General features: G+C 56.8%; 2 protein-coding genes across 3 annotated transcripts in view; both read left to right on the forward strand.

The window, feature by feature from the left end:
* LOC138825347 (ras-related protein Rab-40C) overlaps nt 1-12,452 on the forward strand; it is a 27,679-nt gene extending 15,227 nt beyond the window's left edge. The window contains exons 2-6 of the mRNA XM_070019771.1: nt 3,369-3,429; nt 4,496-4,556; nt 9,045-9,122; nt 9,337-9,559; nt 10,616-12,452. Of these exons, the coding sequence (XP_069875872.1) occupies nt 3,369-3,429; nt 4,496-4,556; nt 9,045-9,122; nt 9,337-9,559; nt 10,616-10,896 (704 nt within the window). The 3' untranslated portion in view covers nt 10,897-12,452. The remainder of the gene's footprint in view (nt 1-3,368; nt 3,430-4,495; nt 4,557-9,044; nt 9,123-9,336; nt 9,560-10,615) is intronic.
* LOC138825346 (WAP, Kazal, immunoglobulin, Kunitz and NTR domain-containing protein 1-like) lies at nt 12,343-18,762 on the forward strand. Of its 2 annotated transcripts, none has more exons than XM_070019768.1 (3): nt 12,343-12,425; nt 13,097-14,539; nt 17,211-18,762. In XM_070019768.1, the coding sequence occupies exons 2-3, from the start codon at nt 14,360-14,362 to the stop codon at nt 18,693-18,695; spliced, it is 1,665 nt and encodes a 554-aa protein (XP_069875869.1). In that variant the 5' UTR covers nt 12,343-12,425; nt 13,097-14,359; the 3' UTR covers nt 18,696-18,762. The 2 variants fall into 2 exon arrangements, with proteins under 2 accessions (XP_069875869.1, XP_069875871.1); XM_070019770.1 differs by having other exon boundaries at nt 17,382-18,762.
* The last annotated feature ends 58 nt before the right edge of the window (nt 18,763-18,820 follow it).

The raw sequence follows: 18,820 nt of genomic DNA on the forward strand, positions 1-18,820 counted from the left end.
TTTATTATGTAAGTGTTGGAGTTCAGCTCTTCTAGAGGCTGAGAAAGTGACAGGTGAAGCGTATCTGGTGCCAGTGTTACGTGGGTGGTGGGATTTTTATTCCCCCTCCAGAACGATGAGTAACTCTTGGCAGACTCCTGAGCACACTAGATACAGCCTCTTGTGATTATGTGGCAGGGCATTCCTGGGAAACAGTGTTGTGATTGGACATCTGTGCGTGGTTGGGTCCTGGCCGGTCACGGTGTAAAGCATCTGAGAGGCCTAAAACCTGACAGCCTTCCCACAGTTGCAAGATTCAGGAAAGTTCTTGTGGTACAGGAAATCGTATCCATGGTGGCCCAGCTGGTGTCACTGGCCCACACACCTCCTGACAGGTTCTTTTTCTTTTTGTCAGTCGTGGGGCCTAAACTCGGCCTGAGCGCTGTCCCTCAGCTCTTCAGCTCAAGGTGAGCGCTCTATCACTTGAGCTACAGCGCCACTTCCAGTTTTCTGGTGGTTTATTGGAGATAGGAGTCTCACAGTCTTTCCTGCCCAGGCTGGCTTTGAACCATGATCCCCAGATCTCAGCCTCCTGATTAGATAGGATGACAGGCGTGAGCCACCAGAGCCCGGCTTCCTGACAGGTTCTAAACAGCTGTGGGTGAATGGTGCCTGGCTAGCTGTGTGGGAGACGCTGCTCCTGTGGTGCTGTACACTTTAAAAATACTTTTAAATACTTGGGTTAAGTGAATTGCCATTCCTTAAAGAGACCCCTGTTAACATAAAGATACTTGAAAACGCACATTAATCTATAAGGTCAGAGATAGATGATGAAGGAAGCAGATTTTTTTTTTTTTTTGCCATGGCTGAGTGAGGCCACAGGGAGCTCTCTGAATTTGGCAGTAGAAAGACAGACTGTACTCAGAGCAGGTACTCAGAAGGCTGCATGAGCCAAGCAGAGGACACAGGAGGTGTATTCTCTAGCAGAATGGAGCCATGGATGCCAGACACCACTGGGCACAGTGGAAAGTGGAAGCAAGGAGCTCACAATGGCCAAGCGAGGTCCATCCTAAATGAGGGTGTCCTGGTGTCAGCAGATAGGAGTCCAAGGCATAACCATCAGCCCCAAAGAAGAGGCCTTCAGACAGACTGCTGCATGCAGACACATTGCTGCATAGCAGCCCCCACCTGTCAGGACAGCGCCGCAGCTTCCCGGGGCTGCTTCAGGTCCCCAGCGGGGAGGTAAGACCGCAGTGGGCAGACAAGACCCTCAGGACAGCTCTAGGCATCCAACTACTGGCATTACTGCAGATGCCCAGTCCAAGAACAAGGACACCCAGGCCCACAAAGCCTCTAGAAGTTAGAAATGAGTAAAAATACTTTAAAATCCAGTAGATGGACTAAAGAAATGAAGTTGAGGACATTGATTATAAAATAGAACCAAAAGACAAGACACATGGGGGGAGATTGGAAACCCGATGCTTGCCTCAGAGGTCATTCTGGCCAGCCAGTCTGTCTGTCAGGATGAGGGGCAGGAGGCAGGCTTGGGGAGGGGGGCAGGGGAACACAAGGGTGCCGTGTTCCGACAGAAGGGCATCTGAGCAAGGCGCTAAGGAGACGGGTCCAGCGACCGTGCCCTGTGAGCCGCTGGAGGAAGAGGAGGGGATCCTCTCTGAAGGAGGATCAGAGATCAGACACACTGCTCCTGGGCTTAGGGATGAGTGTGTGTGTGTGTGTGTGTGTGTGTGTGTTTGAGTTTGTATGTGTGAGTTGTATGTGCTAGTTCTGTGTCTTGAACCCAGGGCCTAGACACTGACCCTGAGTAGCTATGATTACATCAGGCATGAGCCATGGTTTTTTGTTTGTTTTCTGCTGGACCTGGGCTCTGTCCTTGAGCCTCTCTGTGCTCAAAGCTAGCCCTCTACCACTTGAGGCATAGCTCCAGCTTTTTCTGTGCATGTGGTGCTGAGGAATCGAACCCAGGGCTTCTTGCATGCTAGGCAAGCGCTCTACCACTAAGCCACCTTCCCAGCCCATCTCATGGATTTTTGAACAAGAAATTGTTGCTTGTATGGTAGACAAAATCAGTAACCCTAGTTAATGGCTTTGTTTGTCCTGAGTTGAGCAAGTGTTCTTATCTCCCTGCCTGAGTATCCCTGACTCCGATCTCACAATGACTGTTCTCGTATTTCTTGTTAGGTGTATTATGTTTGGGCCTGCAAAGAGACAGCACTCTACTGGTGTCAGATGAGCAAGAAGGCCATTAGGAAATTTCTTTTCTTTTCTTTTCTTTTTTTGGTCAGTCGTGGGACCTGAACTCTGGGCCTGGGTGCTGTCCCTCAGCTCTTCAGCTCAAGGCTAGCACTCTACTACATGAGCCATAGCACCATTTCTGGCATTTTCTGCTTATGTGGTGCTGAGGAATCTGGAACTGAGGGTTCCAGACTCAGCAGGTGGGGGGCTCGGCAGGTCCTTGGCACCTATCCCAGCGGTGTGTGTGTGTGTGTGTGTGTGATGCCAGCAATGGGTTTGAACTTCAGCCCTCACACTCTGCTCTTCTTGGCTCCATCTTTTTTTATTTCAATTTTTATTGTCATAAAAGTTACATAAATCAGGTAATGAGTACATTTATTTTTTTGTGCTGGTCCTGGGGTTTGAACTCACGGCCTGGGCACTGTCCCTGAGCTTCTTTTGCTAAGGCCACTTGAGCCACAGCTCTACTTCTGGCTTTTTCTGTGTATGTGGTACTGAGGAACTGACCCAGGGCCTCATGTGTGCTAGGCAAGCACTCTACCACTGAGCCACCTTCCCAGCCCGTTTACCCTTTGTTTCCTCCATTTCTGTGTCCCCCCTTACTCTCTCAAAGATAGATAAACAGGACAAAAAACAAAAACCTCATTCCCATTTCCTGGAGTTCATTTTGCAAAGTATTATCTGAATAGAGGCAGCTAGGCCTTGTGCCTTTGTGACCGTCCCCTACGAGTCCCCTCCTTTGCTCTCACTGTGTGTGTGAATGCTTACAGTCTTGTATTGCTCTGCTGTTTTTTTAAACTCCCCTTGATAGTGTTTCCAGTGTATTCTAGTTGTTGATGTCTGGGAGCTATAGTGAGAGTTAAACTTTGAAGTAGGTCAGAGTAGGGGTGAGCTATCTTCCTCCAGGTGTGTGGGGCTCAGAACCCTGAGGAAGGCTGGCACATCTTCACCTGCGCTCCTGCCCTGCCCTGCGGCTACCATGGGGAGTGGGCTGGGCTGGGCTGGGCTGGCCTTTAGTAGTGCAGCCTAGAGCTGCGTGAGCTGAGTGTTCTCCTCGGATCACCATGCCAGTGCTGGGAGCAGAGCCCCTGGGCGTCTGGTTGCTGACGGATGCCAAACCTTCTACTTGCTCACAGGGATCGACTACAAGACGACCACCATATTGCTGGATGGCCGGCGAGTCAAGCTGGAGCTCTGGTGAGTCCGTGGTGAGATGGTGCGGGGAGCCACGCCAGGAGACAGGACGGCCTTCTCCTTACTCTGTGTTTGTAGCAGCCATCTGAGCAGACCCTGCTCCATGACGAAAAGAGCAAAACATAGAGGGTGTAAACATCTTTTGATACAGCCTGCTCCTTTGTGCCCCCAGTGCTTGCATGCCCCCCTCCCCTTCTCAGCCTGTTCCTGGGCTTCACATTCAGTAGCGTGGGGGAGGTGGCCTGAGTCTGAAATCTGAGTATTCAGGGTACTGAAGAAGGAGGGGTGAAAATTTGAGTCCAGCCTGGGCTATACAGGGACACCCCGCCTCAGAAAAATGAGGAGAACAAAAAGGAAAAAGAGCTTCAGCCGGGCGCCGGTGGCTCACGCCTGTCACCCTAGCTACTCAGGAGGCTGAGATCTGAGGATCGCGGTTCAAAGCCAGCCTGGGCAGGAAAGTCCGTGAGACTCTTTACACAGAAGTGGCGCTGTGGCTCAAGTGGTAGAGCGCTCGCCTTGAGCTGAAGAGCTGAGGGACAGCGCCCAGGCCCAGAGTTCAGGATCTACAACCAGGGGCTGGGAAGGTGGCTCAGTGGTAGAGCGCCCGCCTTGAGCTGAAGAGCTGAGGGACAGCACCCAGGCCCAGAGTTCAGGATCTACAACCAGGGGCTGGGAAGGTGGCTCCACTGGTAGAGCGCTCGCCTTGAGCTGAAGATCTGAGGGACAGCGCCCAGGCCCAGAGTTCAGGCCCCACGACCGCAAAAAAAAAAAGAAAAGAGCTTCAAGTGAGGACATGGGTTCTCCACAGTGTCCCTGGCTCCTGGGCCCATGTTTGGGGCTTGCTGCCTGTCTTTGTGGTGGCCCGGTGCTGGCCGGGTGTGGTCCTCGTGGTCAGCACAGCTGTGGCATAACCATCAGTTCCTGCAGTGGCCCGCCTCCCTTGGCCGCTCCAGAGTGTTCAGAGTAGCTACAAAGAAGAGAACAGGACAGAACTGAGCTTCTCCTATGTACTCTGGAAGGGTCCCACAGCCACCGTCCCGCCTGACCCTCTCCTCTCGCTGTGTTTCAGGGACACGTCGGGCCAAGGGAGGTTCTGCACCATCTTCAGGTCCTACTCCAGGGGCGCCCAGGTAAGTCGAGCAGCACTCTGTTGTTTTTCTTTTATTTGGTCCGGTCGTGGGGCTTGAACTCTGGGCCTGGACGCTGTCCCTCAGCTCTTCAGCTCAAGACTAGCGCTCTACCACTTGAGCCACAGCTCCACTTCCGGCTTTTTTCTTATGTGGTGCTGAGGAATCGAACCCAGGGCCTCAGGCATGCAAGGCAAGCGCTCTACCACTGAGCCACCTTCCCAGCCCCACTCTGTTGTTTTTCAAACGGATGCTTCTCTTGACTCTTCCTGAACATGAGCTCCCGTCCGATCTAATTCTCCAAGTACTTAACTCCTTTCTCTGTAGCTTGCCGTGAGAGCCCCTCCTGGGTGAGAAGACCCATCCTCCGGTGGCCAGCTCGGGTCTGGGAGCCCTGCCTCCCAGGCGGCCCGCGAGCGGGGACACTGGACTCCACAGTGCACTGCTTCCGCTCCACAGCCCCTGGACAGGCTGCTGTGGCCACTAACAATGCCACAAGTGCTGTGCTCTGCCCCTGGTTTGGCTGTGAGCTGTCAGAAATGCAGCTCATCTCTCCGTCTGCCCAGGACCCTCATGGGTGGACTTCGGAGCCTGCTGGGGCTGTGACTTTCTTTAGAGGAGGACTGGGTTTTTAGGCCCCAGGCCCAAAGATTGCACATTTGATCTGTCTGCTCACAACTAAAGAGGCGTGTCGTGAAGGCCAGAGAAAGGAGGTTTCGTACATGACAGCCATGGCAATACAGCTGCAGTACATCTTCAGCCATCTTCAGAGTTGCAGACGTTGCTCTCAGGTTGAATAGGATGAACTGGGTGCTGGAGATTTAAAAAAAAAAAAAAAAGCACATTAAAACAGTCCTTGTCAAAAGTATGGCTTGGCTGCTCATTATTCTAGCTTTGTCCCTGGAGGTATTTTGGAGGGATTGTGTTACTTTACCATTGGAACAGATCCGGGACAAGTTACTTGATGGGTGGTCTCCTGGGCCTTTGACTCTCTCTTCCTCTTCCTCTTCATTCTCCTTCTACCAGTACTTCTTACCACTCTGTGTCTGACACCAGAGGTGAGGATGAGTTAGGAGAAAGCCAGAGGATAAAACCTGGGTGGCCCACAGGCACAGGGCTTGGTGAGGAGCGATAGGACAAAGGGTGAAGCTGGGTGCTGGTGGCTCATGCCTGATTAGAACTGAGGATCAAGGTTCAAAGCCAGCCCAAGTAGGAAAGTCATTAAGACTTTTTTTGGCCGGCAGGCGGGGTGGGGGGTTGGTTGGTTGGTTATAGGGCTTGAACTCAGGCCCTGAGCTCCTTAGCTCAAGGCTAACGCTCTACCACTTTTTGAGCCACAGCTTCACTTCCAGTTTTCTAGAATAATAATCTGGTTACTAATGGGAGCTTAGAGTAACGAAGCCTTGTACAGCCACCCTGGTGGTGTGAACTGTCTATACGGGTCACATTTTTGTCGCTCTCCTACCGTTTCTCCCCCTCCCTGCCCCCCCCCCCCCAAGTCCTGGGGCTTGAACTCAGGGCCTGGACACTTCCCTGAGCTGCTTTTGCTCCAGGCTAGCATGCTACCACAAGCCACAGCACCACTTCCAGTCTTTTTTGTTTATATGAACCCAGGGCTTCATGCATGCTAGGCAAGCTCTCTACCACTGAGCCACATTCCCAGCCCTCTCCTACCTTTTTTAAGAACAAACAGGGCTGAGCCCTGTTCTGCTCATACCTGTAATCCTAGCTGCTCAGAAAGTTGAGGTCGGAGGATCACAGTTCAGAGCCAGCCCAATAAAAACTCTTTTATCTCCAAATAACCCATGAAAGCCAGAGCCAGAAGTGGAGGGAGGCGTGGCTCAAGTGATAGAGCCCAACCTTGAGCAAAAGAGCCAAGCTAGAGTGTGAGGCCTTGATTTTAAGCCTCAGTACCAGTAGTAAATAAATAATCCTAGCTAACTTGGAAGGCTGAGATCTGAGGATCATGGTTCAAAGCCAGCCTGGGCACAAATGTCTGTGAGACTCGAACCTCCAATTAACCACCAAAAAGCTTAAGCAGAGTTGTGGCTCAAGTGGTAGAGCACTAGCCTTGTACACAAAAACTCAGAGACAGTACCTAGGCCCAGAATTCAAGCCCCAGGACCAACATCCAAGAAAAAAAAATGACATAAATGATAGTGGTTCCTGAAGAAACAGCTATTAGCATAAGCTATCACCATAAGCAAGAAAGAAAAACACCTAGGCCTTTCCTGTCTGCTGTTTGTGTAAAATAAACTTCCTGTGCAATGTGTCGTATGTGTTTTTAATTTAAAATGTCACCATGCACGTAATGTGTGGGACCTGTGTTTCTCATCTCACAGCTTACTTTGACTCTTTCTATGGTCGTCGGCTGCACTTGTAAAGTACACTTTGCTTCTGACGTTGTTCTCTGTGGTACTGTAGATGGAACCAAGGGTCTCATTTATGCTGGGAACGTGGTGTGCCTCTAAGCTACCTCCGAAGCTCCTTCTTAACCTTGGTAATCCACACAGGATGTTTTACCTGATTCCTGCTGAGGATGGAACCTCTCGCACGCTAGGCAAATGGTCTGATGCTGAGTGTGCTGTGCTCTTACAAACATGCTGGGGTGGACAGAGGATGGATTGGCGCGCCCTCAAGTGTTCCTCAGAAGCAGATTGCTGGGGCTGGGAAGGTGGCTCAGTGGTAGAACACGTGCCTTGCATGCCTGAAGCCCTGGGTTCGACTCCTCAGCACCACATAAGCAAAAAGAAAAAAGCCGGAAGTGGCGCTGTGGCTCAAGTGGTAGAGCGCTAGCCTTGAGCTGAAGAGCTGAGGGACAGCGCCCAGGCCCAGAGTTCAGGCCCCACGACCGGACCGCCCCCAAAATAGAAGCAGATTGCTGTGCAGAGGGTGTGCTCAATGCTTTAGGTGGCACTGTCCCTGGACTTCCTTCTCCTTTTTTTCCTTAATTCCCCTGGCAGAAGGAGAGCTTCTGTGTCCAACAGTGGGGCTCATTCCTGGGCGCGTATTCATTTGTTGTAAAGCTTGCCCAGCTCCTGGCACTCAGGTTCAAGTTGGTCAGCTCTTCTGTCCTGTAATGAGCCAGGACTGCTGGCCAAAGGGCAAGAACCATAGGTCTAGGGTCCAGGTAATTTCAACCTTTTGTTGTGTGTGAGTATTGGTGCTGTCTCTGAGCTTTTGGGCTCAAGGCTAGCACTCTGACAACTGAGCTACAGCTCAGCTTCCAGCTTTTTAGTGGCTAATTGGAGATAAGCATCTCTCAGCTCTTCTGCCCAGACTGTCTTTAAACCCCACTCCTCAGCTCTCAGCCTCCTGCGTTAGCTAGGATCACAGGCGTGAGCTGCTGGTGCCCTGTTCATTTTGACCTTTGTATTAGCAGGTCCTGGGGGCTGACCTTGGCTGGCTGTGTTTAGGAGACTGGCTTTAAGACTCCTCTTTTCCTGACTGACGTACAGAGGTCCCCCCCCCCTCCACTCTTAGCTGTGTGGGGATTTGTGGGACCTAGTGTTGCTCACTAGGTGGATTTTGACCCCTCAGCCACCTTTGAAGAAGTAGGCTGAGAGACCACAAACACTGTTGATGTAACACTGTCTAGTGGCAGTGTTCTCAGTGGGTGTCTGGAGAGCTGTGGCAGTGTGGCTGCTAAGTATCTAGGGCACATGGAGATAGCCTAGAGCGGAGTAATTGGTCTCCAGGGGATGTGGCAGGAAGAACCCCACAGCAGGTCCTGCTCAGCCCAGCTCAGGGAGCCTCACAAAAACTGCTCCTGGAGTGACTTGACACCCTGCAGTACAAGTTTGGGGCCAGAAATCTCAGGGGTGCCCCCCAGGCTGAGTTCACTGATGACTGTCAGGATACTTGGCTCCTGTCCTCTACCACCTTTCCCGTGCCCCTCACAGCCCTGTAGCCAGACCTGGGTAGGAGTTGCTTAGGTGTGTGGTATTTGACTAATTTCAGAATAATGACTGTGACAGCCTGGAGAATAAAATTGAAAAGTTGGTTCTGCCCCTACTAAGTCCTCAGGAGAGGAGAGGTGCAGCATTTGTGGGCTGACATGGTCCACTCACTCCCCTCCCCTTCCCACTGACCATTGGTAGCAGGTGCATTTCTTACTTGCCTGTAATCTCTTTTTTTTTTTTTTTTTGGGGGGGGGGGTCTGGTCGTGGGGCCTGAACTCTGGGCCTGGGCGCTGTCCCTCAGCTCTTCAGCTCAAGGCTAGCGCTCTACCACTTGAGCCACAGCACCACTTCTGGCTTTTTTTCTTTTTTTGCTTATGTGGTGCTGAGGAATCGAACCCAGGGCCTCATGCATGCAAGGCAAGCCCTCTACCACTGAGCCACCTTCCCAGCCCCTTGCCTGTAATTTCTTAACCCATGGGGTCTGCTGGGCCAGGTTCCCGGCCCTGTCCATGAACTGAGGTCTGTTGTGTCTAGCAAGTTCCCCCCAAGGACCCTGCTGTGGGTGACCTCTGTGCCTCTCTCTCCTCAGGGGATCCTCCTGGTGTACGACATCACTAACCGCTGGTCCTTTGATGGGATTGACCGGTGGATCAAGGAGATTGATGAGGTAGGTGTGGGTCTGGGCCCTCCACACGAAGGCACGAGGCCCAGCCATGCTTGGCAACCCGGCATAGGCCTGCCTGTGCCCCTTCAGCAGTGTGCCAGGCTCCGACTGCCCTCCCCGAGTCTGTTCCATCCCGGGGTGCTCAGAGAGGACCCTACCTACTGCTGGGGGCGGGGGCGCTGGGTTATCCCTGCTGAGTTCTGCACCCCACCCCAAGCACGCACCTGGGGTCCCCCGGATCCTGGTCGGGAACCGACTGCACCTGGCCTTCAAGCGTCAAGTTCCAACAGAGCAGGCCCGTGCCTATGCAGAGAAGAACTGCATGACCTTCTTCGAAGTCAGCCCCCTGTGCAACTTCAACGTCATCGAGTCCTTCACGGAACTCTCCCGCATTGTGCTCATGAGGCATGGCATGGAGAAGATCTGGAGGCCCAATCGAGGTGAGTCTGGGTTCACCTTGTGCAGAGGGGCAGAGCTCTGAGCTCTGTGGGACAAACGTGGAGACCGGAGGGATGTTGGGGATGATGGAAGCAGAACGGCTCCTGAAAAGCAGCAGGCACTGTGGGCCGTGCCAAGCCCTAAGCCGTAAGGGGTGAGCTCTCTCCACGGTGCAGGGAGAGCCCAAGCTCCACATGCATACGTTCCTCCTTGTTCCAAAGACAGGGTTTTAGGCTGGGTGGTCACAGAAGCCCCTACGTAACATCGTACCATATCCTATGCAGGTTCTTAATCAAAAACGTGCCTTTGACCTTGTGGTTCTACCTAGTACCAGTGCACGTGCACATGCGCATGTGTGCAATACACACATGCATACACAAAGAACTGGGTGGTGGTGGCTCACCTACCAACACAGGGGACTGAGATCTGAGGATTGAGGCTCAAAGCTGTCCTGGGTAGGAAAGTCCATGAGACTCTGATCTCCAATTAACCACCAAAAAGCCACAAAGTGGAGTTATGGCTCAACTGGTGGTAGAGTGTCAGCAGAAAAAGTTCAGTGACAGCACCTAGGTCCTGAGTCCAAGCCCCAGCACCGGCACGTGTGTGCACATGTGCACACACGAAGAACAAAGTGTTGTAAGCCCCTCCTCGGGAGCCCTGGCCTGCCACATCCACAAGGCCTCATGCTACACTCTGCAGACCACCCACAGCCAGCGACTGCTGGCTGGACTGAGAAAAACGACTGCAGACATGACTCCAAAAGCTCGTGAGCCACCTCTTCCCCGAGTCTTCTGCGGGTAGTCTCCCAGCAGCACTTTGCAGTGTGCTCCCCTCTAGGAAGAAGGCAGGAGAAGGGAGCCACCCACTGGACCCTCCCAGGAGGTAGAATATTCTACCTCCCGGGAGGTAGAATAGCTGGGCATCCAGGTCCCCTGGGAGTCCCATCCCGGGGCATCTCAGAGTTCTCTTCTGGTAGTCAGAGGGCTGTACACCCCTTAGCATCTCTACTCGGGCCTCTCGGCCCCCACGCCCCTTCAGCCGTCTAACCTCCCGCACAGTTTTCAGCTTGCAAGACCTCTGCTGCCGTGCCATCGTCTCCTGCACCCCCGTCCACCTCATTGACAAGCTTCCGCTGCCAGTCACCATCAAGAGCCACCTCAAGTCCTTCTCGATGGCCAACGGCATGAACGCCGTCATGATGCACGGCCGCTCCTACTCCCTGGCCAGCGGGGCTGGGGGCAGCGCCAGCAAAGGCAACAGCCTCAAGAGGTCCAAGTCCACCCGCCCCCCTCAGAGCCCGCCTCAGAACTGCTCTCGCAGCAACTGCAAGATCTCCTAGCGGGACTGGTGGGCACCGCCCGTGCAGACTCTGGGAGCTCGTGCTGGGGCACTCCCGGTCGAGTGCTGGAAGGCTTGGCCACACAGCCCTGCCCAGGAAGCACCAGGCTTCCCCCACCTGTGTCAGGTGAAAGGGGCGGTCCCATGGGAGATGCCACCCCCCTCCCCCACACACACACCCTGGGCAGAGGGGCCGCTGGTGCTACAGGGGCCCAGGTCTGAACTAGCCCGGATTCCAGGGCTACCTGGGCTCCAGCTGGGAGGAAGCCTGGCTCCCCCATTTATATGGAGAACATTTCAGCGTTTTGTACATTTTTACAGACCTGTCAGGGAAGCCTGGGCACAGCCGTGAGGGGGCTTGCGCTTGCACAGCCACGCCAGCTGCGGGGGCTCGGGGCTTGGAGCAGTGAAGGAGGGGGTCAGCACCAAAGCTGGATGTTCTTTGGACTGGCATGCACCTCTCCTGGGGTGCTCAGAGACCCTCTGGAAATAGGAGGGCCAGATACTGGTGGCTGAGACTCAGCTCAGCTTCCATGTCTGACCCAGGTGGCAAGTGTGCTGGGCCCAGGGAAGATGGATCCCCTGCAGCCCTCTCTGGATGATGTCACCCCCATACACCAGAGCTCCAGCAACTCCCAGGAGAGTGAGGGCGAGGGTGTGCCCTGGAGCCTCACTTCCGCCCCTTCCTGGTGCCCCCTTCTCCTGCTTCTGGTGGTGTTTCCTATATACAGACTAGCCCAGCATCTCCAGACGGAGCATGCAGAGCCATCTGCAGACCTTAAGTACTTGGTGGGCCGCAGCCTGCTGGTCTCCGGTGGGCTGTGGCCCTTCTGTCACCTGTCACTGGTGACACCACCCAGAGCAGCAGCCTCAGCCACCCTGTGGGCCGCAGGGTTCCATCCCGAGTCCCTCCTCAGGGACCACCAGCCCAGCCCTGAGCTGGGGCTCACAGGGCCCGCCCGTGCCCGTCTTGAAGCCATGTACCGATCCTCCACAGGCCCCCATCTGCCTGGGGCAGCCCCCCCCCCAGTGGGAATGTCACCCCTGACTTCACCCTGGCCTGGTAATGCAGCCCTTGGTCACACTGGTGCTCAACTCTACCTCCTGCCCTTGGGCCCCCCCGCCACAGCAGGAGCCACAACCCAATTAGGGACTTCTCAGTGCAGATTTCCAGCAGTGGGCCTGCCATGAGTGCTAGCAGGGCACGAGTTGACACGCAGCACCCTGGTCTGTGGTGCTGGGAGATGAGGCAAGCCACCACTGGAGGAAGGGCCGTGGGGACTGCCTGGTGAGCCCAGATCGCCTCCAAGCCCCCAACACTGAGACTGCCCCGCAGACGGCCTCCCTCCTAGCCCACCTGTCCTGTTGCTGCCAATAGAGCCCTTTTCTCTGGAATCATGAACAGAATCACTGAGACTTTGTTCTGAGGACCTGGACAGGCATGCCTGCGCATCAACACTACTTCCGCCGCTGTGGACTCGATTCCTGGACTCTTTGTACAGTAAATGTACTTCAGCTGTGACCTCTCTGGTTTGTATAAATCAGCCTCAGACTTCACCTGTCTGTGACGTGTTGTGTGGTGGTGGCGGTGGTGGTGGGGTATCTTGTGGTGTACTCCGCCACAGGAGCCACACCGCTTTGTTCCTGCTAGACTGCTCCCCGGGTCCTGCGGACTCAGTCCTGTGGCTGGCGTTGCCGGCCGGCAGCTGGATTCTCATCACTACCGAGGACCAAAGGGGCTGAGGTGGAGACTAGTCAGGAGCCACACTGCCTTTCTTAGGGTGTGGGCTTAGTTAGGCCAGGCCGGCCGCCCACCTCCCCATTCTGAGCAACTTGTCACAGCCTGTCACAGACCCCTGTGAGCGAGCCCTGGGGTTGGCACCTAGAGCAGGAAAGCATTTGGAGGGGCGCGGGGGCTCTGTACGGCTCGGTAAGGTGTGTATGGTGCTCAGAGGTCAGAGCTGAGTGAGGGACCTGCACCTCGCAACCCAGGAACCCAACATGGGGCCTCCTGGCTCTCCGGCCGCTGCAGTGCACACTGCCCAAGCACCCCCACCCTTCCACTCACCCACAGCCCCTTAAAAGGCGGGAGATACTGGTGCCTGGAGGCCATAGCTCGGTTCCACTCTGGCCAGACCAGGCTCTTATTACCTCAAGAGGTCAGCGGAAGGGTCATTCAGACATTTTCCATCCTGTTTCAGAGAAAAACACTCCCCTGGGACCGCAGAAGGCACAGAATGGTTTGGAAGGGCAGATTCCAGCCGGCCCTTTGTCCTGCCACTAGCTTTGATCATCTGAGCTCTGCTGAAAGCTGCACTCCCCCCCTGCCCTCCCCCCAGGGGAGTGGTCTCTGGTCCAGCTGGAGATGGGCCGAGGAAGACAGGGAAAGACTCCTGTTCCCAAGAATACTAGGGCGCGTGCTCCTTTGCGAATGTACCCGGGCATCTGGCTTGGCCATCTCCTGGGACCTTCCCGCTTGCCACGTCTGGGTGCTGGGCATCATGGCAGGGCCGCATGATGAGCCATCTGTGTGTGCGGTCAGTCTCGTCTGTCTCTGTCCTGGGGCTTAAACTCAATCTGGGCGCCATCCCAAGCTTTTGTGCTCAAGGCTAGTGCACTACCACTTAAGCCACAACTAGCTTGCAGGATTTGGGTGTTTTTTTTTGGGGGGGGGGAGGTAGGGTGATTAATTGGCAATAAGAGACTTGCCTGCTCAGGCTGGCTTCAAACTACAATACTCAGATCTCCTGAATAGCTAGGATTACAGGCATGAGCCACCAGCACTCGACCCCTTGCTGAACCGTCTTTTTCTACCCTAGAATGGCCCTAAGCTTCTTAATTTGGGGGGGAAAGCTCAGGCCAGTGGTCACTTGGGACTGCTTTGGGTGTCTGTCCACCACACTGGGTAAGATCCTAGCAGAGATCAGCCACTTCGGCCTCCTCCCTTTGTGGAGGAGACTTTGATCTTTCCCTGGCTCTGGCTTGTGGAGGGAGGGGCTTGAGTTACAGCATTTCCACCCCCCTTCCCTGGCCAGAGCTGGCCCTTCCCCGCCCCTTGGTGACCCTTGTGGCCAGTAGCTCTGAGCTTCAGGGCTTTTGGCCCCTCCCCAGCTCTCCTTTCTCTCCCCCTGGTGCTGCCCAGGCTCGGAAGCCACCCCACCCCCAGTGGTGTGGAGAGGGGCCAGGCTGGGGAGAGTGAGGCAGCTCCGTGGACAGATAGGCTCTGAGAGCTCTTGGCCTTAGATCCTGCCATTTGAGGGTGCGAGGAGGGAGCATCTGCTGTAAACCCCAGACTGGGGGGGGGGGCGCTAAAGCAGGAACTGAGCCATCCGAGGAAAGGGAGGACCATCCAAGGCCGGGGCAGCCGTCCAAGACCTGAGGGTGGATGCCTGCAGGGAGTCCCAGGTCTGTGGGGTCTGAGGGGCCAGCAGCCATATCCCCCGACCCCCTGTCCCGGGGTCCCCATGCCCTCCCCGCAGCTGCTCCTGCCTCTGCTGCTCATCACCGGCATCACTGGGCCCGCCTCGGTGGCCGGGCCGCTGCCAGAGCCTGGGAGCCACCCTGGTGTGTGCCCCAACCAGCTCAGCCCCCACCTGTGGGTAGACGCCCAGAGCACCTGTGAGCGCCAGTGCACCGGGGACCAGGTGAGCACGGGGCCTCACGCCCAGCCCTTCCCTGGCGCGGGGGGGGGGGGGGGGGGCTTCCAGGGGCCACTCCCTCCAGGTCTCGCCTACCTCTATATGCCCCGTATGAAGGGTACAAGGAACAGGACTGCCACCTATCTGAAGGACAGGTGCTCCTTCATTCTCCTGAGTTTCCTCATCTCACCAAACCTCCCCCTCCCCTGCCTGACACCCCTCACTCTGACCAAACCTCCCCCTCCCCTGCCTGACACCCCTCACTCTGACCAAACCTCCCCCTCCCCTGCCTGACACCCCTCACTCTGACCAAACCTCCCCCTCCCCTGCCTGACACCCCTCACTCTCAGAGGATGAGTGACCACCAGCCCTCGACCCGCCCCTGTACACGGTGCCCAGGCCGCCCCTGAGCCCCGCCCCGGCTCCCAGGGGCACAGCACACTCCTGGAGGAAGGTGTGTGGACACTGTAATGGCGGTGTGGCCAAGGCCTGCATCCAGATGTCCTGCCTGTGTGCCTTGGACACAATGCATCCTGCAGGATGACCAGGGATGCTTGAATGTGAGGATTTGACCAGGTGAATAGGGGTGGTCTTGAAGCTCATACCGAGCAGGAAGCCATGCTTCCAGGCCCGGCAAGAGGCAGCAGCGGGTTGCAGCCACAAGACAGGATCTTTTTTTTTTTTTTTTTTTTTTTTGCCATTTGTGGGGTCTGAACTCTGGGCCTGGGCGCTGTCCCTCAGCTCTTCAGCACAAGGCTAGCGCTCTACCACTTGAGCCACAGCGCCACTTCCGGCTTTTTCTGCTTACGTGGTACTGAGGAATTGAACCCAGGGCCTCATGCATGCAAGGCAAGCGCTGTACCACTGAGCCACCTTCCCAGTCCAACGAGACAGGGTCTTAACTTCTGTCTCATCTGTGCACCTGGAGAAGGGGCACGGCCAGGCCTGGGGTGGGGTGGGAGGACGTGTGTGTGTGTGTGTGTGTGTGCTGGGAGGTGGAGGGGCATGATGGTGTGTGTGTGTGTGTGCTGGGAGGTGGAGGGGCATGGCAGGGTGTGTGTGTGTGCTGGGAGGTGGAGGGGCATGGCGGGGTGTGTGTGTGTGTGCTGGGAGGTAGAGGGGCATGGTGGGGTGTGTGTGTGTGTGTGTGTGTGTGCTGGGAGGTGGAGGGGCATGGCGGTGTGTGTGTGTGTGCTGGGAGGTGGAGGGGCATGGCGGTGTGTGTGTGTGTGCTGGGAGGTGGAGGGGCATGGCGGTGTGTGTGTGTGTGCTGGGAGGTGGAGGGGCATGGTGGGGTGTGTGTGTGTGCTGGGAGGTGGAGGGGCATGGTGGGGTGTGTGTGTGTGCTGGGAGGTGGAGGGGCATGGTGGGGTGTGTGTGTGTGTGTGTGTGTGTGTGTGTGTGTGTGTGTGTGTGTGCTGGGAGGTAGAGGGGCATGGTGGGGTGTGTGTGTATGTGCTGGGAGGTAGAGGGGCATGGCGGGGTGTGTGTGTGTGTGTGTGTGTGTGTGTGTGTGTGTGTGTGTGTGCTGGGAGGTAGAGGGGCATGGCGGGGTGTGTGTGTGCTGGGAGGTAGAGGGGCATGGCGGGGTGTGTGTGTGTGTGCTGGGAGGTGGAGGGGCATGGTGGTGTGTGTGTGTGTGTGTGTGTGTGTGTGTGTGTGTGCTGGGAGGTGGAGGGGCATGGTGGTGTGTGTGTGTGTGCTGGGAGGTGGAGGGGCATGGCAGGGTGTGTGTGTGTGCTGGGAGGTGGAGGGGCATGGTGGGGTGTGTGTGTGTGCTGGGAGGTAGAGGGGCATGGTGGGGTGTGTGTGTGCTGGGAGGTGGAGGGGCATGGTGGGGTGTGTGTGTGTGTGCTGGGAGGTGGAGGGGCATGGTGGTGTGTGTGTGTGTGTGTGTGTGTGTGTGTGTGCTGGGAGGTAGAGGGGCATGGTGGGGTGTGTGTGTGTGTGTGTGTGTGTGTGTGTGTGTGTGTGTGCTGGGAGGTAGAGGGGCATGGCGGGGTGTGTGTGTGTGTGTGTGTGTGTGTGTGTGTGTGTGCTGGGAGGTAGAGGGGCATGGCGGGGTGTGTGTGTGTGTGTGTGTGTGTGTGTGTGTGTGTGCTGGGAGGTGGAGGGGCATGGTGGGGTGTGTGTGTGTGTGTGTGTGTGTGTGTGCTGGGAGGTAGAGGGGCATGGTGGGGTGTGTGTGTGTGTGCTGGGAGGTGGAGGGGCATGGCGGGGTGTGTGTGTGTGCTGGGAGGTAGAGGGGCATGGTGGGGTGTGTGTGTGCTGGGAGGTGGAGGGGCATGGTGGGGTGTGTGTGTGTGTGCTGGGAGGTGGAGGGGCATGGTGGTGTGTGTGTGTGTGTGTGTGTGTGTGTGTGTGTGTGCTGGGAGGTGGAGGGGCATGGCGGGGTGTGTGTGTGTGCTGGGAGGTAGAGGGGCATGGTGGGGTGTGTGTGTGTGTGTGTGTGTGCTGGGAGGTGGAGGGGCATGGTGGGGTGTGTGTGTGTGTGCTGGGAGGTAGAGGGGCATGGTGGGGTATGTGTGTGTGCTGGGAGGTGGAGGGGCATGGCGGAAGGGGTGTGTGTGTGTGTGTGTGCGTGCACGCGCACGCTGGGCAGTGGTGAAGGGGCAGGGCCAGGCCCCAGGCATTGCTGGGAGTCAGGATGTCTGCTGAGCTGTCCGCGTCCCCCCAGGACTGCGTGGCCTCTGAGAAGTGCTGTACCAATGTGTGTGGGCTGCAGAGCTGCGTGGCCGCCCGCTTCCCTGACGGTGGCCTCATGCCATCTGCGGCGGTGGCGGCGGCCTCCTGCGAGGGCTTCCAGTGCCCACAGCAGGGTGCTGACTGCGACATCTGGGGTGGGCAGCCCGTGTGCCGCTGCCGAGACCGCTGTGAGAAGGACCCCAGCTTCACCTGCGCCTCGGACGGCCTCACCTACTACAACCGCTGCTACATGGATGCCGAGGCCTGCCTCCACGGCCTCCGCCTGCACGTGGTGCCCTGCAAGCATGTCCTCAGCTGGCCGCCCAGCAGCCCAGGGCCGCCCGAGACCACCGCCCGCCCAACTCCTGAGGCCGCCCTGATGCCACCTGCCCTGTACAGCAGTCCTTTACCACAGGTTGTGCACGTGGGAGGCACGGCCAGCCTCCTCTGTGATGTCAGCGGCCAGCCACCGCCCACGGTGACCTGGGAGAAGCAGAGCCACCAGCGGGAGAACCTCATCATGCACCCCGACCAGATGTACGGCAACGTCGTGGTCACCAGCATAGGGCAGCTGGTACTCTACAACGCCCGGCCGGGGGATGCCGGCCTGTATACCTGCACCGCACGCAACGCGGCCGGTCTGCTGCGTGCCGACTTTCCCCTCTCTGTGGTGCAGCGTGCGCTGGCCAGGGACCGGGCTCCGGGAGTTCCAGCCCCGGCCCAGTGCCTGCCCGACACGCAGGCCTGCGCCAGCCTCACTGTGCCCCACCGCGTCCTCTGGCACTTTGACCCTCCAAGGGGCAGCTGCATGACCTTCCCGGTCCTCGAATGCGACGGAGCCATGCAGGGCTTTGAGACGTATGAGGCCTGCCAGCAGGCCTGTGCCCGCAGCCCTGGAGACACCTGCCTGCTGCCCGCCGTGCAGGGGCCGTGCCAGGGCTGGGAACCACGCTGGGCCTACAGTCCACTGCTGCAGCAGTGTCACCCCTTCATGTATAGTGGGTGTGAGGGCAACAGCAACAACTTTGAGAGCCGGGAGAGCTGTGAGGAGGCCTGCCCGGTGCCGCGCAGGCCGCCTTGCAGGGCCTGTCGCCTCCAGAGCAAGCTGGCTCTGAGCCTGTGCCGCAGCGACTTTGCCATCGTGGGGCGGCTCACGGAGGTGCTGGAGGAGCCTGAGGCCGCAGGGGGTGTCGCCCGCGTGGCCCTTGATGATGTGCTCAAGGATGACAAGATGGGTCTCAAGTTCCTGGGCACCAGGTACCTGGAGGTGACCCTGAATGGTATGGACTGGTCCTGCCCCTGTCCCAACGTGACCGTGGGTGATGGGCCGCTGGTTATTATGGGTGAGGTGCGGGATGGTGTGGCTGTCCTCGATGCTGGCAGCTATGTCCGTGCTGCCAGTGAGAAGCGTATCAAGAAGATCATGGAGCTGCTGGAGAAGAGGGCCTGTGATCTGCTCAATCGCTTCCAAGACTAGCCTTGCTTGCCAGCCTTACTCTTTTCCTTCTTCCTACTGAATAAAGACCTACCCCTCACTGGCGGAACTCATGGTCTGCTGGTGCTCTTCCACATGCCTCCACGCCTAGCCAGCTAGGGTCGTCT

Source organism: Dipodomys merriami, unplaced genomic scaffold, assembly GCF_024711535.1.
Source record: "Dipodomys merriami isolate MVZ:Mamm:240054 unplaced genomic scaffold, mDipMer1.0.p SCAF_137, whole genome shotgun sequence".
Taxonomy (NCBI): domain Eukaryota; kingdom Metazoa; phylum Chordata; class Mammalia; order Rodentia; family Heteromyidae; genus Dipodomys; species Dipodomys merriami.

Bases quoted from the DNA above. Each gene is read 5' to 3' on its own strand.
- LOC138825346 (XM_070019768.1), top strand. From the start codon at position 14,360: ATGCCCTCCCCGCAGCTGCTCCTGCCTCTGCTGCTCATCACCGGCATC. The intron at 14,540-17,210 runs GTGAGCACGGGG...GCGTCCCCCCAG, and splicing joins GCCAGTGCACCGGGGACCAG to GACTGCGTGGCCTCTGAGAA.